The sequence below is a fragment of the Hippocampus guttulatus genome, chromosome 11 (genome assembly GCF_054856545.1).
Source record: "Hippocampus guttulatus isolate MCC_2025c chromosome 11, RoL_Hgut_1.0, whole genome shotgun sequence".
Taxonomy (NCBI): domain Eukaryota; kingdom Metazoa; phylum Chordata; class Actinopteri; order Syngnathiformes; family Syngnathidae; genus Hippocampus; species Hippocampus guttulatus.
In genome coordinates, this window is record NC_141271.1 from 10,684,365 (window position 1) to 10,707,026 (window position 22,662).

Here is a 22,662-nt window from a genome sequence, read left to right on the forward strand (position 1 = left end):
CCTTTAACTTGATCATTACATACTGAATATGAAAAAAACAGGCAACTAAACATTCCCCTCGTCAGATAAAGTGCTTAATGCTGTCTAATTAGGGGCAGGTATGTTTGTGCAGCACTAATCCACAGTATGAAGAGCTGGCATTAACCTAAATAACTACTCAAGACAATACAGTGTATCCATCCTAAGTATGCTCAAGTTAATTTCTGCGCAGGCAGTGTTGATTTACTGAGTTTTACATTCATTTGACTATTTTAAAGATGGACATGATCTCAGGAGGGGCCTAGTTTACAGCAGTGATACCCCAACTACTGTCGAGCTGCACATTAGATTATTGAGATCATCAGAAGGACCCAATTTCAATTGTTTTGTTTTTTTACAACAAATTATATAACAGCTCGCCCAATTCCAATGATTTATTTACATGATCAGTCTAAACAAATGTTAGTTGTTGATAAAGATAAATATGTCAAGGTTGTGGCACAGTAACCCACTGCTAAGCACATCCACCACTAAAGTTTGATGGTTGGGATTGGAATCCAGGTCTAGACTTCCTTTTGTGGCGTTTGTATGAGTTTCCGACCTCCTCACACATTCCAAAAAACATACTTCCTAGGTTAAATGGAGTCTCAAATTTAGACTCTAAAGTTCAGAGTCTAAGGCAGGGGTCACCAAAGTGAAATGTGAAATATAAGGTGTGCATTGGTTTAATAAGGGACTGGGCAACAGTGGTTTAAAGACGCATATGTGCTAAAACACCAGCAGAGGGCTGAAGAGTTCTAAAATAGCTAATGCCGGAGAGAATGAATGCATTTAGACGACAGAATATGCACTGTATAATTTGGACGTGTGTATCAAAGAGAAAATTTAACGAATTGCATTTACTTTTGGAATAATGTGTGAATTGGATTTCAAACACAAGCGATTCGTCCAAAATGTAAATATTTATTCAGAAAAGGGAAAAAAATGCAAGTTTGGTCATGGAGGGAAGGAACAAAGCAATGACTGACAAGTGGAAAAAGGATTAACATCGTCTACTGTGCTAGTTGAGCAACTACATTTTTTCGACAGTAATTGTCGCGTAGTGACTACAGTTGAAGAGGCAGGTGTGTTGCAGAGGGGGGTGGTAGTCTGGACTAACCGGATGGACATCTTCAGAGGGGGGCTTTGAGGAAATGTGGCGCTTTAACCGACAAACGATGGTGCTCTTGAAAATCGCATGACCTCAAGTCATCTTTGTACCGTCTCTGTTAAGCCACGTTGTGTAGATAGAGGGGGCTATGTAAAGGGGGCGGTATTTAATTTTTTTAACAACATCACGAGGCCCCGAACCTGCGGCCGACGTATTATCGAATCTACGGGGCTTTCACTCCCAAGTGATCCATTTGCAGGTAAGCCCACTGAGAATGTGCCTTACTGTCAGCTAGCCGTAGCTAGCCAACTAGCGTAGCATCTAACGCTAGCAAGAAAGCCGCACGGGTTCGCCGGCAACTGAGCTGCGCAACCTAAACATTCCTCTTCTTTGCTTTAAACATTTTCGGACTAACCTAAACAGTCGGAATATGCTATCTCGGCGGGATAGTGGTTACTTTCCCTGGGTTGTAGTTTTTGGGTTAATTATTACACATTAAACGTAAGATGCAGGGCTTGTGTCCGCCTCTTGTTTGTCTTGGGAAAGCTTCGAAGAGCTCGGCTAAAATTTTCATTTTCCGCAAAAGAAAAGTCCTGCAACAATATAGCTTTCTATTGGGAGTTTACAGGACTGGGGTGAGACGTCCCGGGCACATGGGTCACAGTAAACGGTTCCCCATATGAGCGGTATGCTAACAGCTAGTGGCGTATGGAGGCTTTACTCAGATAATTAACCGCTTACAGATTGCCAGTTGAACACTAGAGCACTTGTTATACGCAGGCAAAATGTGTGTGAAACCACTGGAAGCATGAGTACACGTCTGCTGACGTTGAACTTGCATCACCATGTCGCGATCTAATTTCAACACAATTACAGATGACGTTTGAGAGGGAGCGCTGTGAAAATAACGCAATGATTTAATATTTGTCATTCATCATCCGGTTGTTGTGACGTCTTAATGTTTGTTGCCATTACTGTGCAGTGGTAATACTTGTTGCAATTACTGTGCAGTGAAACCCCTTGCAGTACCATCGAATCCCTTAACTTGACGCATGTTTCTTATTTTTTGTAACCGATAAACCTTACAACAATAAATATATGAATAACAGGCAGCGAATTTGACAGTCTTACATCAGTTTGCCCTTTTAGTATTTAACTTTAAAACAGAAAAATCTGCTTTTTTTCTTGGATGTCATTATCTGTGTCTTATGTTGGTATGTGTTAACAATCAGCAAAAATGGGTGATTTTAAAAATACTGAATACGTCAAATACCTAATAATGCCCTATTCAATCGGTCAGGCCCAACATGTTACGCCACTAATTGGTATGAAGTGATATATACAGACAGACATATTTTTCACTTAGGGTCTTTCTCCTGCAACTAAAAGAAGGTTTTTTTTCTAGCCTTCAGGGTAGAGGGGCGAAAAATCGATAGATTATGCTGACAGGCAGGATGATAAATTGTGGTTCTCCCAGGGGAAGAGTGTTAGGTGAACTCGCCACCCTTGAGTTGAATTATAATGGGTGTAGCAATGCTGATAGTTATGCTGGTGTTAATTTAAGGACAGTATTTATTAAAAAAAAAACAAAAAAACAATGCATATAAGCACATGCATGTCTGTTCTTATGTTTTGTTTTTATTTGAAAATGTATTAGATGTCTTTTTAAATTATATATAAAAATATATGTTTTGTCACCCAACTGCTTGTTGCAGACAAACTTCATATTCACAGTAAAACGTTTTGCAGAAATAACTCGGGTCACTCTGAATCCTTGTTACATACGAAGCTTTGTATTGACAATTTCTAAGACTACATTATGCACGGTCATGCTGTAACCAACCCGCACCGCCCCCACCCAAAAAAAAAAAAAAAAAAAAAAGAACGGTGTGACCTGATAGGTTGGCCCCACCAGTGCTACCAATGGAGAAGTTGTATTAGTCCTCAGGACACTTAAACAGTTAAATGCACCTACTGAACAGTCAAAGACCAGTTCCCGCATTTGGACTCTAGCTCTCAAGTGAAATTTTTGCATGTCAGTATCTTTTTAAGATCAAACTTTGTCAACCAGATAGTGGATATGCGTTTAGTGGTTTCGAAGTCCAAAAGGATTAGTTGAAAAGGTTTTATAATAGGCAGGTTGCAACATAGGTGGAAATCTGTCTCGGGATTCATCTATGTATCTATCAATCGATTTTTATATTTATATATTTAGAGAGAGAGAGAGAGAGACGTACTATTTGCGGATTATGCTGACTTGGGTCAACACTTATATTATTTGGTATATCATATATATATATTATTTCACTAAATCATTCCATCCTACCAAGTTATTGTCTTCATGCTTACACACCGTATAAAACATCAAGACAGGCTACCGATACTAAGATTGATTTTCCAATTTTTCCATCACTATAGAGATGTTTTCTATTACCTACAAGGGTAGTCTTAATTCCTATATAACAGTTGTAACATGGTGGCAGGTTCTCATATGCTAACACAACTAAACCTTCATGGAACACTGGAAATATTTCGCCTTTCTACGGAGGACATTCACTCCGAACACCGTCATCATTTAAAAAATGGTAACAACTCATTTGCGACGACAACCAATGGCAAAATTGGGTGACAAACTCAATCAGACAAACCGGCCGTCTCCAACCTGTTGGTTAATGGTAATGAAACGCGACATATCCAGGATGCCTGGATGCCCGTCGCCTGCTAATCGGCACTAATCTAATCCCCTGGATTAGAGAATGAGAATACAGTCAGATGGTTTTTACGGGACTGTGTGCCTGCCCTCCGACCGTTCATCCATTAGTTGAATCTCCTCGCAGTCTGCAGTGCCGACTGGATATTTGTTTAGGTTTTGCACTTGCTCTCATTGGGAATCCAAATTTTGTTGTTGATGTTTTGATGGGACTTTCTTGCTCGTCAGTAATTACTTGCTGATCAAGCAATTCCTTCTACAGAAGGCGTTCTTGTTGTCATCATAATCTCTTTCCTTCGATGGGATTATGATGGAGCCGGCGCAGGGCAGCCTGTGACAACCAGCTGCTCACTGCTGGCATTTTGTTTTTATTTTGGCGCTCATTTGGTGAACCATCATCCACCAAAATGCTGAACCAGAGTGCTGTGATGATCTTCACTGGAATTTGTGGTGCCTTAGTGCTAATGGCAATGGCCTACTATGTCTACTGGTGAGTAAAACGGACAAATATGGATTCCGGGCACTGGAGAATATCCTGGGTACTACCAAATTGATCAGAAGAGGTGACGGATTAACTGAAATTTCAAATGAGACGGTAGCCGTACGGGCTCATTGTTTGCAAGTAGAGCATGTATGCAGTTGACTTTAGGGTTTTGAAGTGTTTTGAGTTTAAAGAGTAGGAGAGTACACAAAGTGTTAGTGTTTGTTCAACCGCAGTACCTATAAGTGACTGGTGGATGGCTATTTGGTGGTATTGGACAAACAGCTGTGCAGCTCTAATAAGCAGCTTTAACCCGGTCAGTGATTTATCGTTCCGTCAAGTTCAGTTGGCTCTCGGGGTGAAACTCTCGCTTCATCTTTTAATTCCACAGTGGGTAGAATGATTTAGCAATTTTTACAAAGCCCTGACTGTTCGCAAAATTTGTTTTAAGCAGCACTTTTCTCGGCCGGCAGTATGAGCTGCTGCTGCCTTTATTTTGTCCTGGTGCTTGATGTTTGTACAAAGTGCAAGCATGTGAGGTAAGTCGAAAAGTGTGTCAAGAGGAAATAAGAACAAAGGTCTTGGCAAGTGTGGAAATCTTTCTTTCACTGGGAGTTGCCCCCATGAATATTTCAATTCCAATCATGTGTCAGTGTAGTCGAATACCTGTACATGAATACAAACTTGTTAAAAATGCATCTTTACCGCCGATCTGTTTAAGATCTATGAAATCCCCTCTAATTTAAAGTCAAAATAATACTTAACCGTCAATATGTTGTCAGGTTATACCATTGTGCTAAAAGTTACACAACATCCAGATAAGATACACAACTGATTCTACGATTTATTGCTCGTTGGTCTTCACGAAAAGGTCTGAAGTTGTTGAGCGCAATGCATTCACAGATAAGCTGTTTGCAATGGACACCCCTTGTTCCGACAGACCTACTTTTATAATCATGTCGGAACGATCAGATTCCCAGTAAGTTGACATTTCCAAACCTTCCCAGTTACATAACGGGCACCACAAGGGTGACTTAAGCACTGGCTACTTATCACGACGCCAACACCGATCAGAGACGGGTGGGGATGTTTGGACTTGATGACATCAATTGACTTACAACAGAGAATCACGTGACAGTATTTTATCATTCTAACTTGTGGATTCATTCCCTGTCTATTGGCCGCGGGGACTGAGCTGAGGTAATGTAGCTGCTGCATGACTTGAATTGATCAGCGTGCGTTTGCCTTGTCGATGTAGCGTAATTGTTGGTTACATACTGTTTACACGTTTGAATTTTGCCTCATCTAAATCATAGCTTTGCTGTTTTGTTTTTCCCCATTTGTGTAGAGTTTTTTTAAATTTTTATTTTGCAGCAAATGAACTTGTGGGAAATATTACATTTTTGTGTGTGGGTGTTTTGTCGTAGTGTGCCTTTAGAAAAGATCGATATTTAAAAGAAACTTTCCAAGCACAGTCAAACAGTTGTTGAAAAATGTTGAACTTTTTTGATCACTCAGTTGGTCACTTTGAAGAGCTGGTTTCACATTAGTATATTTAATGTCTGTTAAAAAGGATTTGTCTTCATTTATGAATGTCATCCATCCATACTTCGAGATTTTAATGCTTTTAAATACACCAGTTAAATATTTAGGGGCGTTCAGTTGAAACCATATCAGTTACTATTTTTGTGCTTTTGATTCGTGCATGGTGTATCGTAAAGGCACACTTGGCTTTAAGACAGATTTGTGTCATTGATATTTCTTTAGTTCAGGTAGTTTAACAAGTCAAATTATTCATTCATTCATTCATTTTCCGATCCGCTTATCCTCACAAGGGTCGCGGGAGGGGGGGGGGGGGGTATTGGAGCCTATCCCAGCTGTCTTCGGGCAGTAGGCGGGGGACACCCTGAATCGGTTGCCAGCCAATCTCAGGGCACACAGACGAACAACCATCCGCACTCCCACTCACACCTAGGGAAAATTGAGAGTGTTCAATCAGCCTGCCATGCACGTTTTTGGAATGTGGGAGGAAACTGGAGTACCCGGAGAAAACCCACGCAGGCCCGGAGAGAACATGCAAACCCCACACAGGGAGGCCGGAGCTGGAATCGAATCTTGCACATCTGCACTGTGAGGTCAAAGCGCTAACTAACCACTGGACACCAAGCCGCCCAAATATAATAATAATAAATTTTGCATGTATTTGCAATGCACATACTTCATGTTCTGATATGTACTCTGTGGGAGCTGACATCTGTTATTCAATTGGAGCTGATGTGTCCAAACCTTGCCGTCAGATCGATTGTGATGGCAAGTGTGGTCCGATGCACTCAGACGGTCACGTTTGATCCAATCAACATGTGCCCAGGGTAACATGAGATGCAACGACCATCAGCCACGTGGCTTTGTATGACAGCATGAGGAACTGAATCAGCAACTCTTGGCGACTGTTTTTTCATTACTTCTGCAGTTGAGTGTGGAGATAAGAATGAAGTGAGTGACCAGCAGCTACAACCCTCCCACCCACTGTCGAGTTGTTTTTAGGAACCAAAGTCTCACTTTTAAGATCTAAGACAACTTTGAAACAGAAGCCACGCTCCAAATCTTGGTTGCATAAAATGGAGAGGGGGCAGCTCATGAAAGTACACTTTTTAAAGTTATTTGGAAAAAAAAAAGGATTTAATCATCAAGTGTCTGTTAATCTTTATTATCACTGTTAATGTCACGGTTCTGCGGTATAATACAATATCATAATAAACTTGCTCAAGTGTGGCCAATTAAAATTGACTGATTACTCCTAAGCTTGCATAAAGTTGGGGCAGGGTTCAATTTTTATTATATCATTTCTCACGATCCATCTGCATATTCTCTGGAGTGGTTGTCGTGATTAGTGCTGTGAGTGAGTCTGAGTCTAGCCTTACCTGTTTTACCTTTTGTATAAAGCAACCCACAATTCAAGTAAGCAAAATTAACTGAAAGTGAATAACATTTAAGATTTGGTGGCATAACCATCACTCACAAGAACAAGCCTGCAACACACTGACTTGTCCACACTTTTGCATTCTTCATTTGAAATGCTTTTCCAGGCCTTTGCTGCAGCCTCTTTCAGTTCATGTTTGTTTCTGGGCGGTTCTCCAGTCAGGTAGTGAAATGTATGCTCTATTGGGTCTGGTGATTGACTTTGCCATAAGACCTTACACGTCCCATCCTGGAATTAATATTTTTGTTTTTTTGGCAGTGTGTTGTGGGTTTTTATCTCGTTGCCCTATGAAGCTTCTCCCCATTAGTTTGGGTGCATTTTTCTGTAAATTGCCAGACAAAATAGTTTTGTCGACTTCAGACTGAATTCTGCTGTTACATCATCAATGAAAACTCATGAATACATTTCAAGGCCGACATGCAAGCCCAAGCCATGACAGCGCAGTTTGTGCTTTTAGTTTGCATTTGCCTTTACTGAGAATTGTTTTTGGGAGCTGATATTCTGAACGCGTGTTTCAGGTCTTTGGGTTCTTTTTTTTACCCTAGAAATATTCAATTATAACCCAGTTAATTACATAATTGTATATCCATTCTTTTTTTTCTTTTTTTTTTCTGACCGGCATCCATTGCTGTTGTCTTTCCGTTGTGTTTAGAAGGCATTTCAATGCCATGTTTTCTCTGGAGTGCTTCTGGCATTTGATCACTGCAATTTTTGGATTTCTCACTGTAGACCCAACAGTTAATGTAAGATATCTTTGGATCCTTGTTGAATCCCTGACATCTGTGGTTTAAGCAATATGTAAGATAAATTTAGTGCCCCAGAGGAATGTGGAGCAGATTGGGAGAAGCAAGGAATAGCCTGGACAGACTGTTCGAGGCTACTTTTGTTTTGTCAACATCACTGGTAGGATATAATAATCATAATAATAATAATAATACATTTTATTTGAAAGCGCTTTTCATCGCACTCAGACACTTTACAAGAGCTTAAAACACAGGATAAAAATGTGCACTTAAAACAAGCATACATAATTTACAAAAGCACATTTAATATATAAATGATTAATGAATGAGACTTTGGAGCTGTTCATTTTCTGGAAATTACCAGTTATAAACATTTTTGCTCTCTATTTTAAAGCCGTTTTACATTTCAGCTTCTTTTTCTTATGGATTAAATCTCTGGTTTCAGGACTGTAGTATTGGCCGAAGGACCGTGCAAACGAGGCTTGTAAAAGGATACCACCGTGGTAAAGACATTTTCTTTGTCTTTTTTTTTTTTTTTTTTTGTGATGCTTCTTCTCCCATTCTGGTTTCTGATCCTCATGTTGTGCGTTTTATCCCTCAGGTTGGTCATCGTGTATAGAGAGGAGCCCCCTCAGCTCCCTGGGCTTCTCAAGCATGGCTCTCCTGGCTTACATCAAGAGCCTGTTCATTCTTCAATTGTTGATGGGCTTTGTATTTGTGGTGAGCGGCCTCATCATAAACTTCATCCAGCTGTGCACGTGCATCATCTGGCCAATCAACAAACAGCTCTATCGCCGAATCAACTGCCGGCTCGCGTACTCTCTCTGGAGCCGTGAGTAGAATGGATTTATTTTTGTTTGTGATGAACCAATGAATGGTTTTGTCCCCTGCGAGTCTTTTAGGGAGTGTGCTTCAGACATGTTAGCTACGTCATTATCATGCTATCAGAATGATTTTTAAAAATTCTCAAATCTTTTTATTCAATGTTTTATATTCCATTTTTGTTTGTGTACTGCATTATGATGTGTTGTCCTCAATGCATCATAAACAACTCGAAATTGGTACAGGTAATGCTTTATCACTTTGCAAAGCATCTGCTCAATCAATCTTTTATTAATGCTGAGTACCATTGTAGCCCTCCACTTAGACTCTCCCCGGCTTTGCGCGAATGCCTTCTGTAAGAGTTTGGTGATTTTATCACAAACATGAGAAGCAGGCCCTTTGCTTTGTAAAGAACAGCTCCTGGGTCAACAAACTTGCCATGGATAACAGAAATTGTAGTAGGAGTAGTGTGATGGCTGTAAAGCAGGCGTGCCCAAACCTTTTGGACCGAAGATTGACTTTTGGATTCATTAACCTCCCGCGATCAACCGGTTACCGCGCACACACGTACACACGCACATCATGATGAGCAACAGCCTGACACGGAGGTGTGCGACGCACCTTTGCAGCCTGTTAACTATCGTAGCTCACACGTACCGTTTGAAAATGCTTCCCTCAGCCCCCAGATTCCTATTCTTTGCCCGTGCCCTCGGTGAATTGTACACGAAACAAACTATGAATGAGAATAATGATAACAATAAAAGATATAGTGCTGTGATACAGCTCTGATCCCAAGCTGCGATTGCAGACTGCTAAGCGTTAACAACTTAGATTTACCTGCTTTATTTTATTTTATTACTACTTTTCGTGAAAATGAGACTGATAGGATGATTAGGGTGCAGGATACATTAACACAAAAAATATATATTACGAACATGCAGAAAGACACACAAATGGTTGTTTGTTTGTTTTCTTCTCCACACCACTCGCGGTCGATTTGGGATCAGTCCGCGATCTATCGGTCGATCGCGATCGATCGCGATCGACATAATGTGCACCCCTGCTGTAAAGCTTCTCAAACTGGTGCTGAACTTGGTTAAGGGCAGAAAAACCTCTTGCCAGGCGTTAGTTTTGTGGCACTGCTCCAATGTCAATTGGCAAACCTTGGGCAAGAAAACGAACTGCTTACAAAATTGTCAAAACATTTTAATTAATCTGGCAGACGCTGACGGTCTCACATTTGGAATCGTTTCCTCACTTTGGCCATTATTATTACAACATCTTGGATCAGACAGACATTGTAAATGACAGTGTTTTGTTGTTTCTGGACAGAGCTGGTGATGCTGCTGGAGTGGTGGTCCGGCACAGAGTGCACTTTGTATACGGACCAGGCTACGGTGGACAAATTTGGCAAAGAACATGTCATAATCATTCTCAACCACAACTATGAGATTGACTTCCTGTGTGGCTGGACCATGTGTGAAAGATATGGTGTCCTGGGGGTCAGTTGGATTTAATTTATTGCTATAACTTAGCACATTTAAAGATGTACCAATGTGCTGAGAACTGAGTTGAGTCCTGATGTAAATGAATAAAATGAAAATTGAATTCCTCTGCTTCTGTTTCCCTTCAGAGTTCAAAAGTCCTAGCTAAACATGAGCTACTGAAAGTTCCTCTGATTGGCTGGACCTGGTACTTCTTAGAAATAGTTTTTTGCAAGCGGAAGTGGGAAGAGGACCGGAAAACTGTCTTCAGTGGACTGGACAGGCTTAAAGACTATCCTGAACATATGTGGGTGAGTACAAATCCAAATGCTACAGAAGAATATTCTGACTGTTTTGAAATCGGGTGCCCTTACTTTACGTCTGTGTATTATCGTCCTATACTCTCGCAGTTGTTCCTTTTTGAGGGTACATCTGTGAGATATGATGAGGACTTGTTTAAAATCTTGTTTTGTAAAAAATAAATAAATAATAAGAACTTAATAATAACGACAAAACAAGCAAAAGATAAACACACAACAAGATTTAAATATTCAATGTGCTAAACTAAGGTCTCCTCATGTGTAATTATAATTATACTTGATCATTTGTGTTGTGGGACTTTTTCTACTGTAAATGTTGGTCAAACTCCAAATTTTGCAACCGAAAGTATGTTCATCTTTAGAAGCGCCAACGTGTTATAAGTGATGGACAAATTATGGAAAATCATATCACCACTACTCATGAAATACATAGCAAAAGAGCTAAAACCACTCTGGCACATACATATCCACTTGGGTTGAAGCTCGCCAGGCCACTTTTTTACAATCCAGACCGGACTTATACACAGTAATAATGTTTTAGCATGCTTGGCGGTGAACATAAATGTAATATTGCAGGTTGACATAACCGACAAAATCAGAAAAATTGATTTCAAATGAAGGAGAATGAACGTGAAATCAGAGATGGGCATTCCGCCCATTTTGGGGACAGAGGACCAGAAGCTTTTTTTAAAAAGGACGGACTAAGCAAGGACACGAGTAAATTTTCGTCAATTGCTTTTATCGTCCCTAAACGGGTTAGGTATGTGGTGTCGGAAGGCAAAATAACAAGGCCAGAGTTTAGCCAAACGCTGTATTTTAACAACACTAGTTCGTACGACTCACTTAGTCTCCATTAAGGAACTCTCCTTCCTTTTTCATCTCAACAGTATGTTTATACAACACTGCCACCTAGTGTACAGTCAGAGAACATAAAGTCCCTATGGACACCCATTTTACAAACGATCAATCCAGCTGGCTAAGAAAGCTGGCTGTGTTGTATGTCTCTCGGTGCCCGCCCACCAAGCGCTTTAAAAGGATGGAGACAGAGGACACTTATTATATGAGTAAGGACCGAGCGACGATGACAGAAGGGTACCCAGTTCGCGGACCGAGGAAGGTCTGGCAAAATAGGGTAAAGTGCACATGTTTGCGTGAAATATACATCATAGTAATGTTCGGTTTCGAAGTGAATGTCCTCCAAGCAGCAGACAGATTCTTCCCTTTTTGCCCATTTTTTTTCTCCATTTATCTTGGCACCGGTACACAAATGAATCTGTTTGACTGCTCCAGCTGTATTTAACATCTCACTGCAGGTGTCTGTCTGTCTCTCTCTCCCTCTCGCGCTCTCTTTCCACCCCCCGCCCCTCTTGTTTTGTCCTTGAGCCCTGAATTCCCCTTTAAAATGCCACACTGGGGCAAAACAATCCAAGCGAGGTTTTCAGTGTGTATTATCATAACATGGCAAATCTCCCCCTACTCTTGCCCTTCAGTTCCTGCTGTATTGTGAAGGGACCCGCTTTACAGAGAAGAAGCACCAGATAAGCATGCAGGTCGCAGAGAGTAAAGGCCTGCCCAAGCTCAAATATCACCTTCTACCACGCACCAAAGGGTTTACCACCACGCTGCAGTGTCTCAAGGGCACAGGTAAAATGTAAAAATACACACATGCCATCTGTAATGTATCATTTTTTTGATGTGTGCCTTTTTTTTCTTCTTCTTATTTACAGTGACTGCCGTTTATGACGTGACACTCAACTTCAAAGATAAGCAGACACCCACTCTCCTGGGCATTGTCAATGGCAAGAAATACAAAGCTGACTTGAGCGTAAGGTGAGAACGCTTCACTGGCATGAGCCACAGACTTGTCTGAACATGACTGTCTGCATTGATGTGGCTATTGTTTCTCACGGTCTTTTTGCTCTTAAACATAACCACTGCGCATTTTGCCTGGAGCGAATGAATAACAGTGCCGACTATAAATAATATGACCACAAGGACACTCAGTTTGGGTGAGGAATCTTATCGAGTACCCCAACAGACAGTGGCACCTTTGACCTCTCCCATGGAAGCATTTTTGACAAAGAGAAAGTCATGCGCATCATTATTTGGACGTGGACATGGTTCCGTTTGCATAATAATAAATCCACAGCGTTTTAGTAAATCATCTCCTTTAGACGAGAGAGCCACCTAGTGGTAGGGGAGTGCCACTGCTCACATTCTTTTCACAATTCATTCATCCAACCATCCATTTTCTGGAGCATTTGACATCATTAGGGTCTCAGGTGAGCTGCAGCCTATCCCAACCGACCCTGGGATGGAGGCGGATATCAAACCACAACCTTTTGACTGTGAGGCAGTTACACAGGCTACCATCATGAATCATTTAGTAGTCCTCGTGTCTTTTCTAACTCTCGTGTTAAATGGAATTGCTAAAGGAGCATTCCGTTCAACACTTTTCATGTTATTAAATTAAAGTGGGCAAATGTGAGTTCCTTAACAATAGAGTAAATTTGATCTGAAATTTGGATGTAAACAGACACAAATTAGTTTGCTGATTTGAAAAACAATTGCTGATATTACGCTTTTATGTGCATACATATTTTTTTTTAAATCTGACGGGGCTATTGCAATTAATTAAGCTGGTGCATAGTGAACGCAACGTCATAATAAAAGCTGTGTTAAATGTACATATGCTAAAAGTCCAATGCGATGTCACACATAACAATATATGATGTTTTTGTGATAGGATGTGTCTCTACTTGCGAAAGCTCCTCATTTAATGATCTTTCCAACCTTAGAACTGTCTCTTTCCGAACGCGACACCTTTGAACATAGCGAAAATGAAAATCCAGTGTCTTAGTCAAAATATTAGTAATAGCCTAATTTTTCATCTCAATTGTGCTCTTTCGTTTCAATTTGTGCCCTGATGAAGTTGAATTTACTCTTGTCCTTGTTCTTGCTTCAATGCAGACGTTTCCCTGTGGAAGAGATTCCAGCTGATGAAGCCGAGTGTGCCAACTGGCTGCATAAGCTCTACCAGGAGAAGGTAACATTTCATTCCATTCACGTGTGACGAGTGAGCTTATTCATGTTCCGATGCCATTAAAGGTCAGAGACGAAAGATTTCCAAAGTTCTTCTTGAGACCACTAGAACTCCTTCGCAATGGATAACTGTCATTAAAAAGTGATTAGATTGTTGGCAGACAGGGGTATAATCACTAAATACAATTCAGAATGTGTTGTCTGCGGTTTGAATCTTGCGCCCTTGCGTCTTCGGGCCTTCCCAGAGCTGTGACGTCACAGAAGACAACCATTTTAGTGGTTTCTGTGGCATGCGGTTGCTTTGTGTTCAACAGCTGCTCTCCACGTTCTTGAGCACTTAAACAATGGCTCATTCATTGTGAAGCAGTTGGTTGCCCTATTGGTGAAGAGAATTGTGACATTTTCTTCATCTTTACAAAGAGATAAAGAAATACCTGACCAGTGGATCGGAAAGTCAATCGGCAGGGCGGAAAGCGTAGTCAACTGTGGTCGGCAAGCAAGTACTTCAAGCTCTGTGCTGATCACGTTGAAACCGGCGTGCTTCAGCAAACATTTATCAGAGAGCATCGGGTATACGAGTGTAGTTCGACCCGGATTGAAACCAGCTCCCATGCCAACAATTTTTCCTTCGGCAAACGTGACTTCAACCCCCTGCAGCAGGAAGAACCCCGATCGTCATGGCGCAGACCAGAGGTGAGGGGTTATTTGCATGCACTGTCGACACTTAAGAATGATGATTCTGAATTGAGCCTTTGGAGGGGGAAAAAAATACTCTTCGTATGTATTTATTCTGCTTCAATGGCAAGCTGCCCAACACGTGAAAGCCTCTCTGTACACCCCCCATTCATTAAGTCCTGTTGTTGATTTTACTGTGCAAATATACACATTTACAATTTTTATGCATAGAAAATGCAGCTCAAGATTGTCCCCGGGTTGTAACATTTCATTATGAATGCCAATCTGCTCTGCGCTGTACGTCGAAGACGTTAATCCAGCCTCCTCTGTGGCGTTATCACACTCATCACTTTCATTTTCTCTTCCATTGACCGGCAACCACGTCCTGATCGACTCAATCTTGTAGGTTTTGACAACGCCCGCTTCTGTCGGCTCCTGTGTGTACAAGTCCTCTTCTTCGAATTCCAAAACATTGCTCACCATTGAATGTACTGTAATGCTTATCATAGAAATTGTACAGTATCTCTATGGTGTAGCTTGCTAGTCGGTTACTAAAATGTCACTTCCGGTAACCCCGGCGGAAACACTCAGAATGAGTCATTCAAACCTATTTTTTAATTGAAATGTGGTTGACTTGCAGGAAGTGACGTGTAGGCATTACAAAGCAAACTACCAATGACAATATAAATTTTAAGGGAGACTGAGAAATCTTTGGAATCTGACCTTTAAGCTCAACCTCTTTAGCAGACGTATTCAGCACATCCTGTTGTTGCTCACGAATATTTCCCCCCTTCAGGATGCCTTACAGGAGACCTACAGCAAGGAAGGAAAGTTTCCGGGGCCCACAATAATCCCTCCTCGCCGTCCGTGGACGCTGCTCAACTTTCTGTTCTGGGCCACGCTGCTGCTTTCGCCACTTATCAAGTTTGCGTGTGGAGTGGCAGTCAGTGGCTCCCCGCTTCTCATCATTGGCTTCATCATCTTTCTCATCATAGGTACGGACACGCAATAAACCCCCATCATAAACGGTTTAAGACCCCGTCGAAGACATATGCGTCTGAATATATGATACAGTATATGTACTGTATATATATGCACATTCCCACCATATAAAAACCTGTGTGCCCTCCTTTGATGCAGCACATTTGCGAGGTTTTTTTTTCTCCTTTTAATGAAACTCAAACATGTTCGCACTCCAAAGTGTTGCTGACCCATTCGTTATAATTGCAGCCACTGGAGGCTTGTTTCAGCGGGTACAGTTTCACAGCCCAACTTAAAACTCAAACGTTATGCCTCCACTTTTTGTCTTAGCTCTACTAAACAGCTGACATTTGTTTCTGTGTCTCCAGCCTCCATTGCGATCCGCCGCCTGATCGGCGTCACAGAGGTCAAGAAGACGGGCTCCAGTTACGGCGACCAAGAGACCAAGAAACAAAACTAAAGACGCATCACCCCGGACCGAATCCCACTCTCCTCCTACCGTCCATTCGGCCGCTCGGTCGGGGAGGAGACCCAGCTGCGAAACCACAATAGAGAGCAGACTTCGAAGCCGTAATGAGTAAGAGCACTAGAGGTCCACAAGACATGAGGGAGGAGAAGGAGGAGGAGTAGGGCGGGGGGTTGCTGTACTACATTTTAAGACAACTAGTGACCCACTTTCCACAGCCAAGTCCCGTTAATCCCGCCAATCTTAAACCTCTCGCCTCTTAACCTACCTGCAGTCACATGGAAGGCCACAAACCTAGCCTGGGTCCTTCCTGCTTTGCACTACCTCCCTACCAAACCACATTTCCTGTCTGTCGTCACCCAATTAGGGAGTGGCGACGTAGTCCAGGTCAAAACAGGGCCCTCCATCCGTGTGCACCCCCAACCCTCCAATCCCCCTTTCATGCACCCGCTTTCCTTTTTTTAAAGCAAAAACTTCCCTAAACCATGGAAATATGACCTTTCACCTTACGCCGGTGAGGGCCATGCGCTTAGATACGGAAATGTAGAACGGAAACAGCTTGATGAGCTAAAGTGTGCCATGTCAAAACTGGTAGGCGGGGTCCTCAGTTTACCACGGTGCTGGTATTCCAGGTTAGGAATGGTGCACAATGCACCAGTTTAAAGAATATGGGACACAACAAGGCACACTCAGTTACCACCATACATTTGATTCTTTTATATTTATGGCAAGGCAGACAGAAGTGTTTTTCATACAAATGTTCACTGTAATTACTGCGTTAACGTAGCTTTGATGAACTATGAGGTATTCTGACTCGCAAACCCAGGACCACTCCCACCTTTAGTTTCTGGGAAAAAAAAAAGAAAATATCTCAAAAGACTGATGTTCTAGAAAAAGTCATTTAAAAAAAAATTACCATCACAAATATGTCAAACACATAAAGCCATCTCTGAATAAAATTTGCCATTGACTAATGTAATCCTTTCCAGAGCTGTACTTCATGCCTCTTTTTTACATGTTCATATTATTATTTTATTTTGAATTAAGGCAACTCGCCGCATCCCCTCAAACACTGCAGCCTGTCAGCTGGCATCCATGACAGGTGAAGTGGCTGGGGTGGCTCTGCCAGATTCCAAACAAAAGGTCACCAGCTGTCGCCACGTAGCCTCGCACAGCTGTTGACATATTTGCTCGGCCACATATAGACTGGAATAGTGATAAGTTGACCTTTGCCTTAAATCAAGCTTGCTCAGGCAAGGGCCCCGCGTCCACCCTCACTTCCACCATTTCTGACCCTGTCAAACAATGAATCACTGAGCAAATTCGCACGTCCTGGTTACGTTGTCATGAGTAACACAGAGCTGCTGAGACACGGCGAACCAGGCAAATGAAGTACAGTAACCGCATTTTAGCATTTATTTTTACCTCATGTGAAATCCCAGCTGCCACTGTACATAGTGTTGTGCAATCTTTTGCCCTAACACGTTACATATTCCACTCTCTTCTTCCACCTCCCTCCTGTGCCACATGTAGCGTCCATGTGAACTTTTTTTCGCTCACGGTATCATGCGGCCACTCTGTGTACTCCCTCCGATGACAGAATTATCTCCATCCGTTGAGATTTCATGCAAGCCTTAAAACTAGACATCGCTGCTTCTGATTTATTTGTGGTCAATAAATAAGGTCAGTCGTTGAGTAGAAAAAAAAGATGACTGCTGTTATTTTAGTGTTGAGTGCCCATTGCACTCGTTGGTATACTTGTGGAAACTGGTGTAAACTGATGAGCGCACTACTTAGAAGTGATATGCAGATACTCACACTGATATGCTTATGTAAGCTGATACAGTATACTTGTAGTCATTGGCATACTTGTGAAAATTGGTGTCCTCGCAGTCACTGGTATACCTGTGAAAATCACTGTGCTTATACTCACTGGTATACTTTTGAAAAGTAGTATAACTTGCAAAACCTGGTAGAATTGCACTCACTGGCAAACCTGTGAAAATTGGTATCGTCACATTCACTGGTAGACTGTTGAAAAGCAGTATACTTGCAAAAGCTGGGATGATTGCGCTCACTGGTGTACTTGTGGAAGCTGGTGGACTTGCTCTCACTGGTCTACTTGTGGAAAATGGCGTTCTTGCTGAAACTGGTTCTCGTTTGAAAGAAGGTATACTTGCACACACTGACATAACTTTTGAACATATGGAAAACTGGTATTGTCACACTCACTGGTATACTTGTGAAAGCTGGCATACTGGGGAAAAATGGCATACTTGCAGCCACGGATGTTCTTGTAAAAACTGGTATACTTGTACTCCCTGGTATATTCGTGAAAGCTACGATAGTGTACTTTAGAAAGCTGGCGGAGGTGCACTCACTGGTATATTTGTGATAACTAGTATACTTGTGAAATAACTTCAGGGGTGTCCAAAACTGGTCCTGGAAGGCTGCGATCCTGCATGTTTTTAGATGTTTCCCTCCTCCAGTGATCAGGATCATCATCAGGCTTCTGCAGAGCTTGATGAGCTGTTCATTTGAATCAACTGCACTGGAAGAGGGAAACCTCTAAAATGTGCAGGATTCGAGGACTCGGTTTGGACGCCGCTGATTTAAGCTGTTCAACCCGTCACCTTCTGCTGGAGTGCAGCACATTGGTCACAGAGTCCTTATTTCTCACTGAATTCTTTCACAGAATGGATGCAGGCATTTGATACAGGATGTTTTTATTCAATCAATAAATGACTTTGATAGTTTTTTTTCTGAAATCTCACGACTGTTTAAAAAAAGAAAAAGACTCACAATTATCACTCATTCCTCACGAGTTAGAAGATTTGTTTGTTGGTTTTGTTCCCACGGCTCTTTTTCTGTTTCCAAGGCTCTTTTTCTGTTTGTTTGTTTTTGTCACGCTCACCACCTGTTATTAAAAGACTTGACTCACAAAGCAACTCTTGGTGCATTTCTTTGCCGTTCGTGTTTCTCTCGGAAATGCAGCACAGTCACACGCTAACTAATCTCCATCTTCTTGTCATTGCTTCCTTCAGCATCCTCACTTCACCATTCACAAAACCCACCACTTTCACAGTGTGAATCGTCAGTCCATAGTACATAGCAGAAATTAATGTGTTTTTTTTTAACTTGTTTCCAGTGCTGCCCGTGCGTGTGTGTGTGTTCGGCAATGCCAATGCATGTGAAAATGAGCTGGTCCCCAGGGTGGACATTGAAATAGCTCACCAGGTTTGTGGAAGTGTGCATGTATTTGTGAGAAGCTGTAAATACTTGAGATGGTTGTGTATGTGTGTGTGTGTTGTACCTAAGGCATCTCACGAGAAAGACATGCCAGATTCCAACTTTGTAACAGCACCTCAGTTTCTTATCATAGTCAGTCTTGCATACAGTCAGTGAATCACATTAATTCTGACTCACGGACTTAAAGGCCACACAGCAGCTCTGGCATGACCTCTGAATATAAAGGAAAAAAATTATTTTTTAAAGAGGCTTTCTTGAGCATGTACAGTAATTGTGTTGCTTTTTATTAGCTATGTCAAAGTGGGAGAATTTACGTTGCATTACCTGACGGTTATGGAACATGGCCAAACCCGACTGAAGTCCGAGGTTATGCATCGAGTTATCATAAGTCACCATGTCCCAGTTGAATGGAAAATCAATTAACCTGACCCCCCACCACCACCGGAAATCATATTTGTTTGAAAATTGCACTTAACAAAAACATACCTTAATAACTGAAATAATTAAATACACTGTAATGAAACAGATTTTGCCACATTTTTCCATCAATCAATGGACAATATGCTGCTGCTTCTGGTGTCTTGGCCACCTGGGGGCAGTAAAATAGAAACACAGTTGTATGGTGGTCTCAGCTCCTCAGGAAGCCCAATAATATTCATTCTTTGCAGAGGATGAAGAATATGTACCTGTGAGTATTGCTGTATCCTGTCTGACATGATGTGCCACTCTTTGTAGTTAAATATCAGTTTCTTTAGGAATTATATATATACATACACATATGTATATATACATACACATATACAGTATGTATCTGTGTATATGTATGTATATAATGTAGTTATTTAAAATACATTTCATTCTCTTTGTTTTATGTTTATGTTGACAGTCAATCAGTCAAAACACCAAAAATCGGTGTGTGTGTGTGTATATATATATACAGTATATATGTGTAATGTATGTACACACACACACCACCGGCTTCCATGATGTCACAGCATCTTGAAGATGTGTCTGCGTATATCCGACAGCTTCATCCCATACACTAGAGGATTGAGAACTGGCGGAATGACCACAAACTCAAGAGATAAGATGATGGCTACGAAGGGGTTCATCTGCTCCACATTGTACCTGCTTAGGGCGATATCACAAAATATGGCGATGGAAAAAATGACAAAGGAGACCATGTGTGGCAAACAGCTCTGGAATACTCTTCCCTTGTATTTGGCCGAACGTCGCCAGGCGGTGCTCATAATGCGCGTGTACGAGTAGAGGACGAAGGCCAACGGGATGAAAACGGTAGAGATGGTCACAAACATGCCCACCACGTTGTTGACCACCGTTGGCACGCACGACAGCTTGACGACATTCCAGTTGGCGCAGAACACCTTCTGAATCTCATTGCCGCACAGGGGCAGTGTTGCGGACAGGTAGATGACCGTGGTGAGGATGAAGATAGGTAAGAGCCAGGCCAGACCGACCAGGGTCAGGGCCTTTTTCACCGTCATCCTGGTGTGGTAGTGCAACGGGTGGCACACAGCCAGGTAGCGATCGTAGGCCATGACGCAAAGTGTGGTCATCTCGTTGGCGCCGTAAGTGTAGATGAGGTAGATCTGCGTGAAGCAGGCGGCGCGTGAAATCAGATGAGTGTCGGACGCCAGGTCCATCAGGAAACGGGGGAAGAAGCCCGTGGAGCCGTAGAGGGCGTTGTAGGACAAACTGGCGATGAATATGTACATGGGCTCGTGAAGGGTCTTCTCACGGAAGATCGTCAGCACGATGGCCCAGTTGGCGCACACGATGAAAATGTAGAGGATGAGGCACGAGGCCAACGCCAGGTAGCGGTATGGGCCGATGTTCAAGAACATGGTGAGGTTAAAGTAGGTTATGTTGGGCATCTTTACAAACCCACGCACTTGTGATTCATAACAACTTATTTGACGCCATCTGTGAAAAAAGAGCAAACAAATGGCGATATCATCCCTGTTGAATAAACATTCAATGTCCTCGAAATAAAAAGTAACACACAATGGCTGGCTTTTTTTTTTTTAAGATGTGCATACAGTGCCTGTATATTCCCTGTCTGTGTCACACATTACTGTATCTCATTCTCAGGTCTTCATCTTCAAGGTCAAGGTCATCTTTATTGTCAAATATGCATACCTGTCAACTTTTCGGAGCGCCAACCTGTATAAACTACCAAAAAAATCCTTATAAAGAGCAAAAAATCCTTATAACATACCAAAGCATTTTATATGTCAAAATAACGGCAGAAAAAAACCCACGAAATTTTCAATGATATTTATTGTAGATCTCCATAATACAATGTCTGGTTAATGTCTAATCATCATTCTACTTAGTGGCATTACTGTGTTCAGAGTTGTATTCCTGCGTTACTTTTTTCACCAACTCCAAATGCTGACCCATCGGCTCGAAGTTACAGCATCCATTCATATTTACTTTGGAAATGTAAATGAAAGCATTCGAGTAGACTAGCACCATTCTGGGCAAAAGCAAATGGAACTACCTGTTAGGGGGGGACGGAAATTTTCAGAATCCGTATGATTAGTGCGATACGGTCATATACGTAAGATTCACCACAAAATCCGTATGAACTATGGCTAAACCGTATGAGTTGACAGGTATGAATATGCTTTATGTATGACATGCAGCATAGATGAAATTTCTCCCTCTCAATCCTCAGTGCAAATATGCATGCAAACATGCTGTGCATTAAACACACACAGCTAAGAAAAGATAGCAGCTACACTATAAAAAAGACATGTCATCTGAACAGTATAAAAAGTATAGACGATATAAACAATATAAAGAGCATAAACAATGGCATCTTCATCAAAGTCTCTTTTTTCCCTGCTCTGTGTCCTCTCTAAAAAACATTTTTTTCTGACTTTGTCTCATCATTTGTCTTCATGTTGCAGACCACGTAGAAGCATATCGCACACGTGCAGGCATGCATGGGGAGATTCCGAGTGAAAGAGATATGCAAACAGTGCTGCACCTCGACTGTTGCCAGCATTCAGACAAGCAGATACTGTATCCAACAACTAGTTGCCATTTTTACATTTTTATTCACACCATGACTCGAACCTGTGCCGTCTCAATTCTAAAGCTGAGGGACTGAGCTATTGGTGGGGAACTAGGACATGATGACCTTTTTTTAACTAGAGGCAAAACTTCATGCAAAGTAAGCCATTTTAATAGGTTGGCAGCTAGGCTTTTGGGGCATTGATTTTGTTTAATGTGCCCCTCAAAAAAAATCCACTCAAGTGTTTGCTGCTCGACAGGACTTAATCTGGTGAAACCAACCATTCATTTTCTCTAGCTACCAGTTCTCCTGTTGAGAGTCACATGTGAACTGGAGCCTATTTCCGAGCTGACTTTTGACGAAAGGCAGAGCACATGCTGAACTTGCCGCTAATCAATCTCAGGGCACATCTTGAGCCGGATGACCATTAACACAAACATTCACAAAGAAGACAAGCTGCTTGCACCAAAGTCAGTGAAGTGTATTGTACTACGACACCATCACTGACTCCCTTGATCAAACTGCTTTGCTGCATGA

At 41.8% G+C, this 22,662-nt stretch overlaps 2 protein-coding genes across 5 annotated transcripts; one reads left to right on the forward strand and one right to left on the reverse strand.

Moving 5' to 3' along the window:
* The first annotated feature begins 1,076 nt into the window (after positions 1 to 1,076).
* agpat3 (1-acylglycerol-3-phosphate O-acyltransferase 3) lies at positions 1,077 to 18,781 on the forward strand. Of its 4 annotated transcripts, none has more exons than XM_086123412.1 (10): positions 1,077 to 1,388; positions 8,489 to 8,546; positions 8,645 to 8,875; positions 10,198 to 10,367; positions 10,499 to 10,660; positions 12,160 to 12,313; positions 12,397 to 12,499; positions 13,640 to 13,715; positions 15,183 to 15,381; positions 15,736 to 18,781. In XM_086123412.1, the coding sequence occupies exons 3-10, from the start codon at positions 8,698 to 8,700 to the stop codon at positions 15,825 to 15,827; spliced, it is 1,134 nt and encodes a 377-aa protein (XP_085979538.1). In that variant the 5' UTR covers positions 1,077 to 1,388; positions 8,489 to 8,546; positions 8,645 to 8,697; the 3' UTR covers positions 15,828 to 18,781. The 4 variants fall into 4 exon arrangements, with proteins under 4 accessions (XP_085979538.1, XP_085979539.1, XP_085979540.1 ...); XM_086123413.1 differs by lacking the exon at positions 1,077 to 1,388 and adding an exon at positions 3,913 to 4,329; XM_086123414.1 differs by lacking the exon at positions 1,077 to 1,388 and adding an exon at positions 4,367 to 5,520.
* Positions 18,782 to 19,833: 1,052 nt separating this feature from the next.
* Positions 19,834 to 21,048, reverse strand: LOC147198037 (olfactory receptor 6N2-like). Its single transcript, XM_086123415.1, has one exon. It carries the CDS (start codon positions 20,975 to 20,977, stop codon positions 20,072 to 20,074), a length of 906 nt encoding a protein of 301 aa, XP_085979541.1. The 5' UTR covers positions 20,978 to 21,048; the 3' UTR covers positions 19,834 to 20,071.
* Between the last annotated feature and the right edge of the window lie 1,614 nt (positions 21,049 to 22,662).

Bases quoted from the DNA above. Each gene is read 5' to 3' on its own strand.
- agpat3 (XM_086123411.1), top strand. From the start codon at position 8,126: ATGTGGAGCAGATTGGGAGAAGCAAGGAATAGCCTGGACAGACTGTTC. The intron at 10,368-10,498 runs GTCAGTTGGATT...GTTTCCCTTCAG, and splicing joins AAAGATATGGTGTCCTGGGG to AGTTCAAAAGTCCTAGCTAA. The intron at 12,314-12,396 runs GTAAAATGTAAA...TCTTATTTACAG, and splicing joins GCAGTGTCTCAAGGGCACAG to TGACTGCCGTTTATGACGTG.
- LOC147198037 (XM_086123415.1), bottom strand. From the start codon at position 20,977: ATGCCCAACATAACCTACTTTAACCTCACCATGTTCTTGAACATCGGC.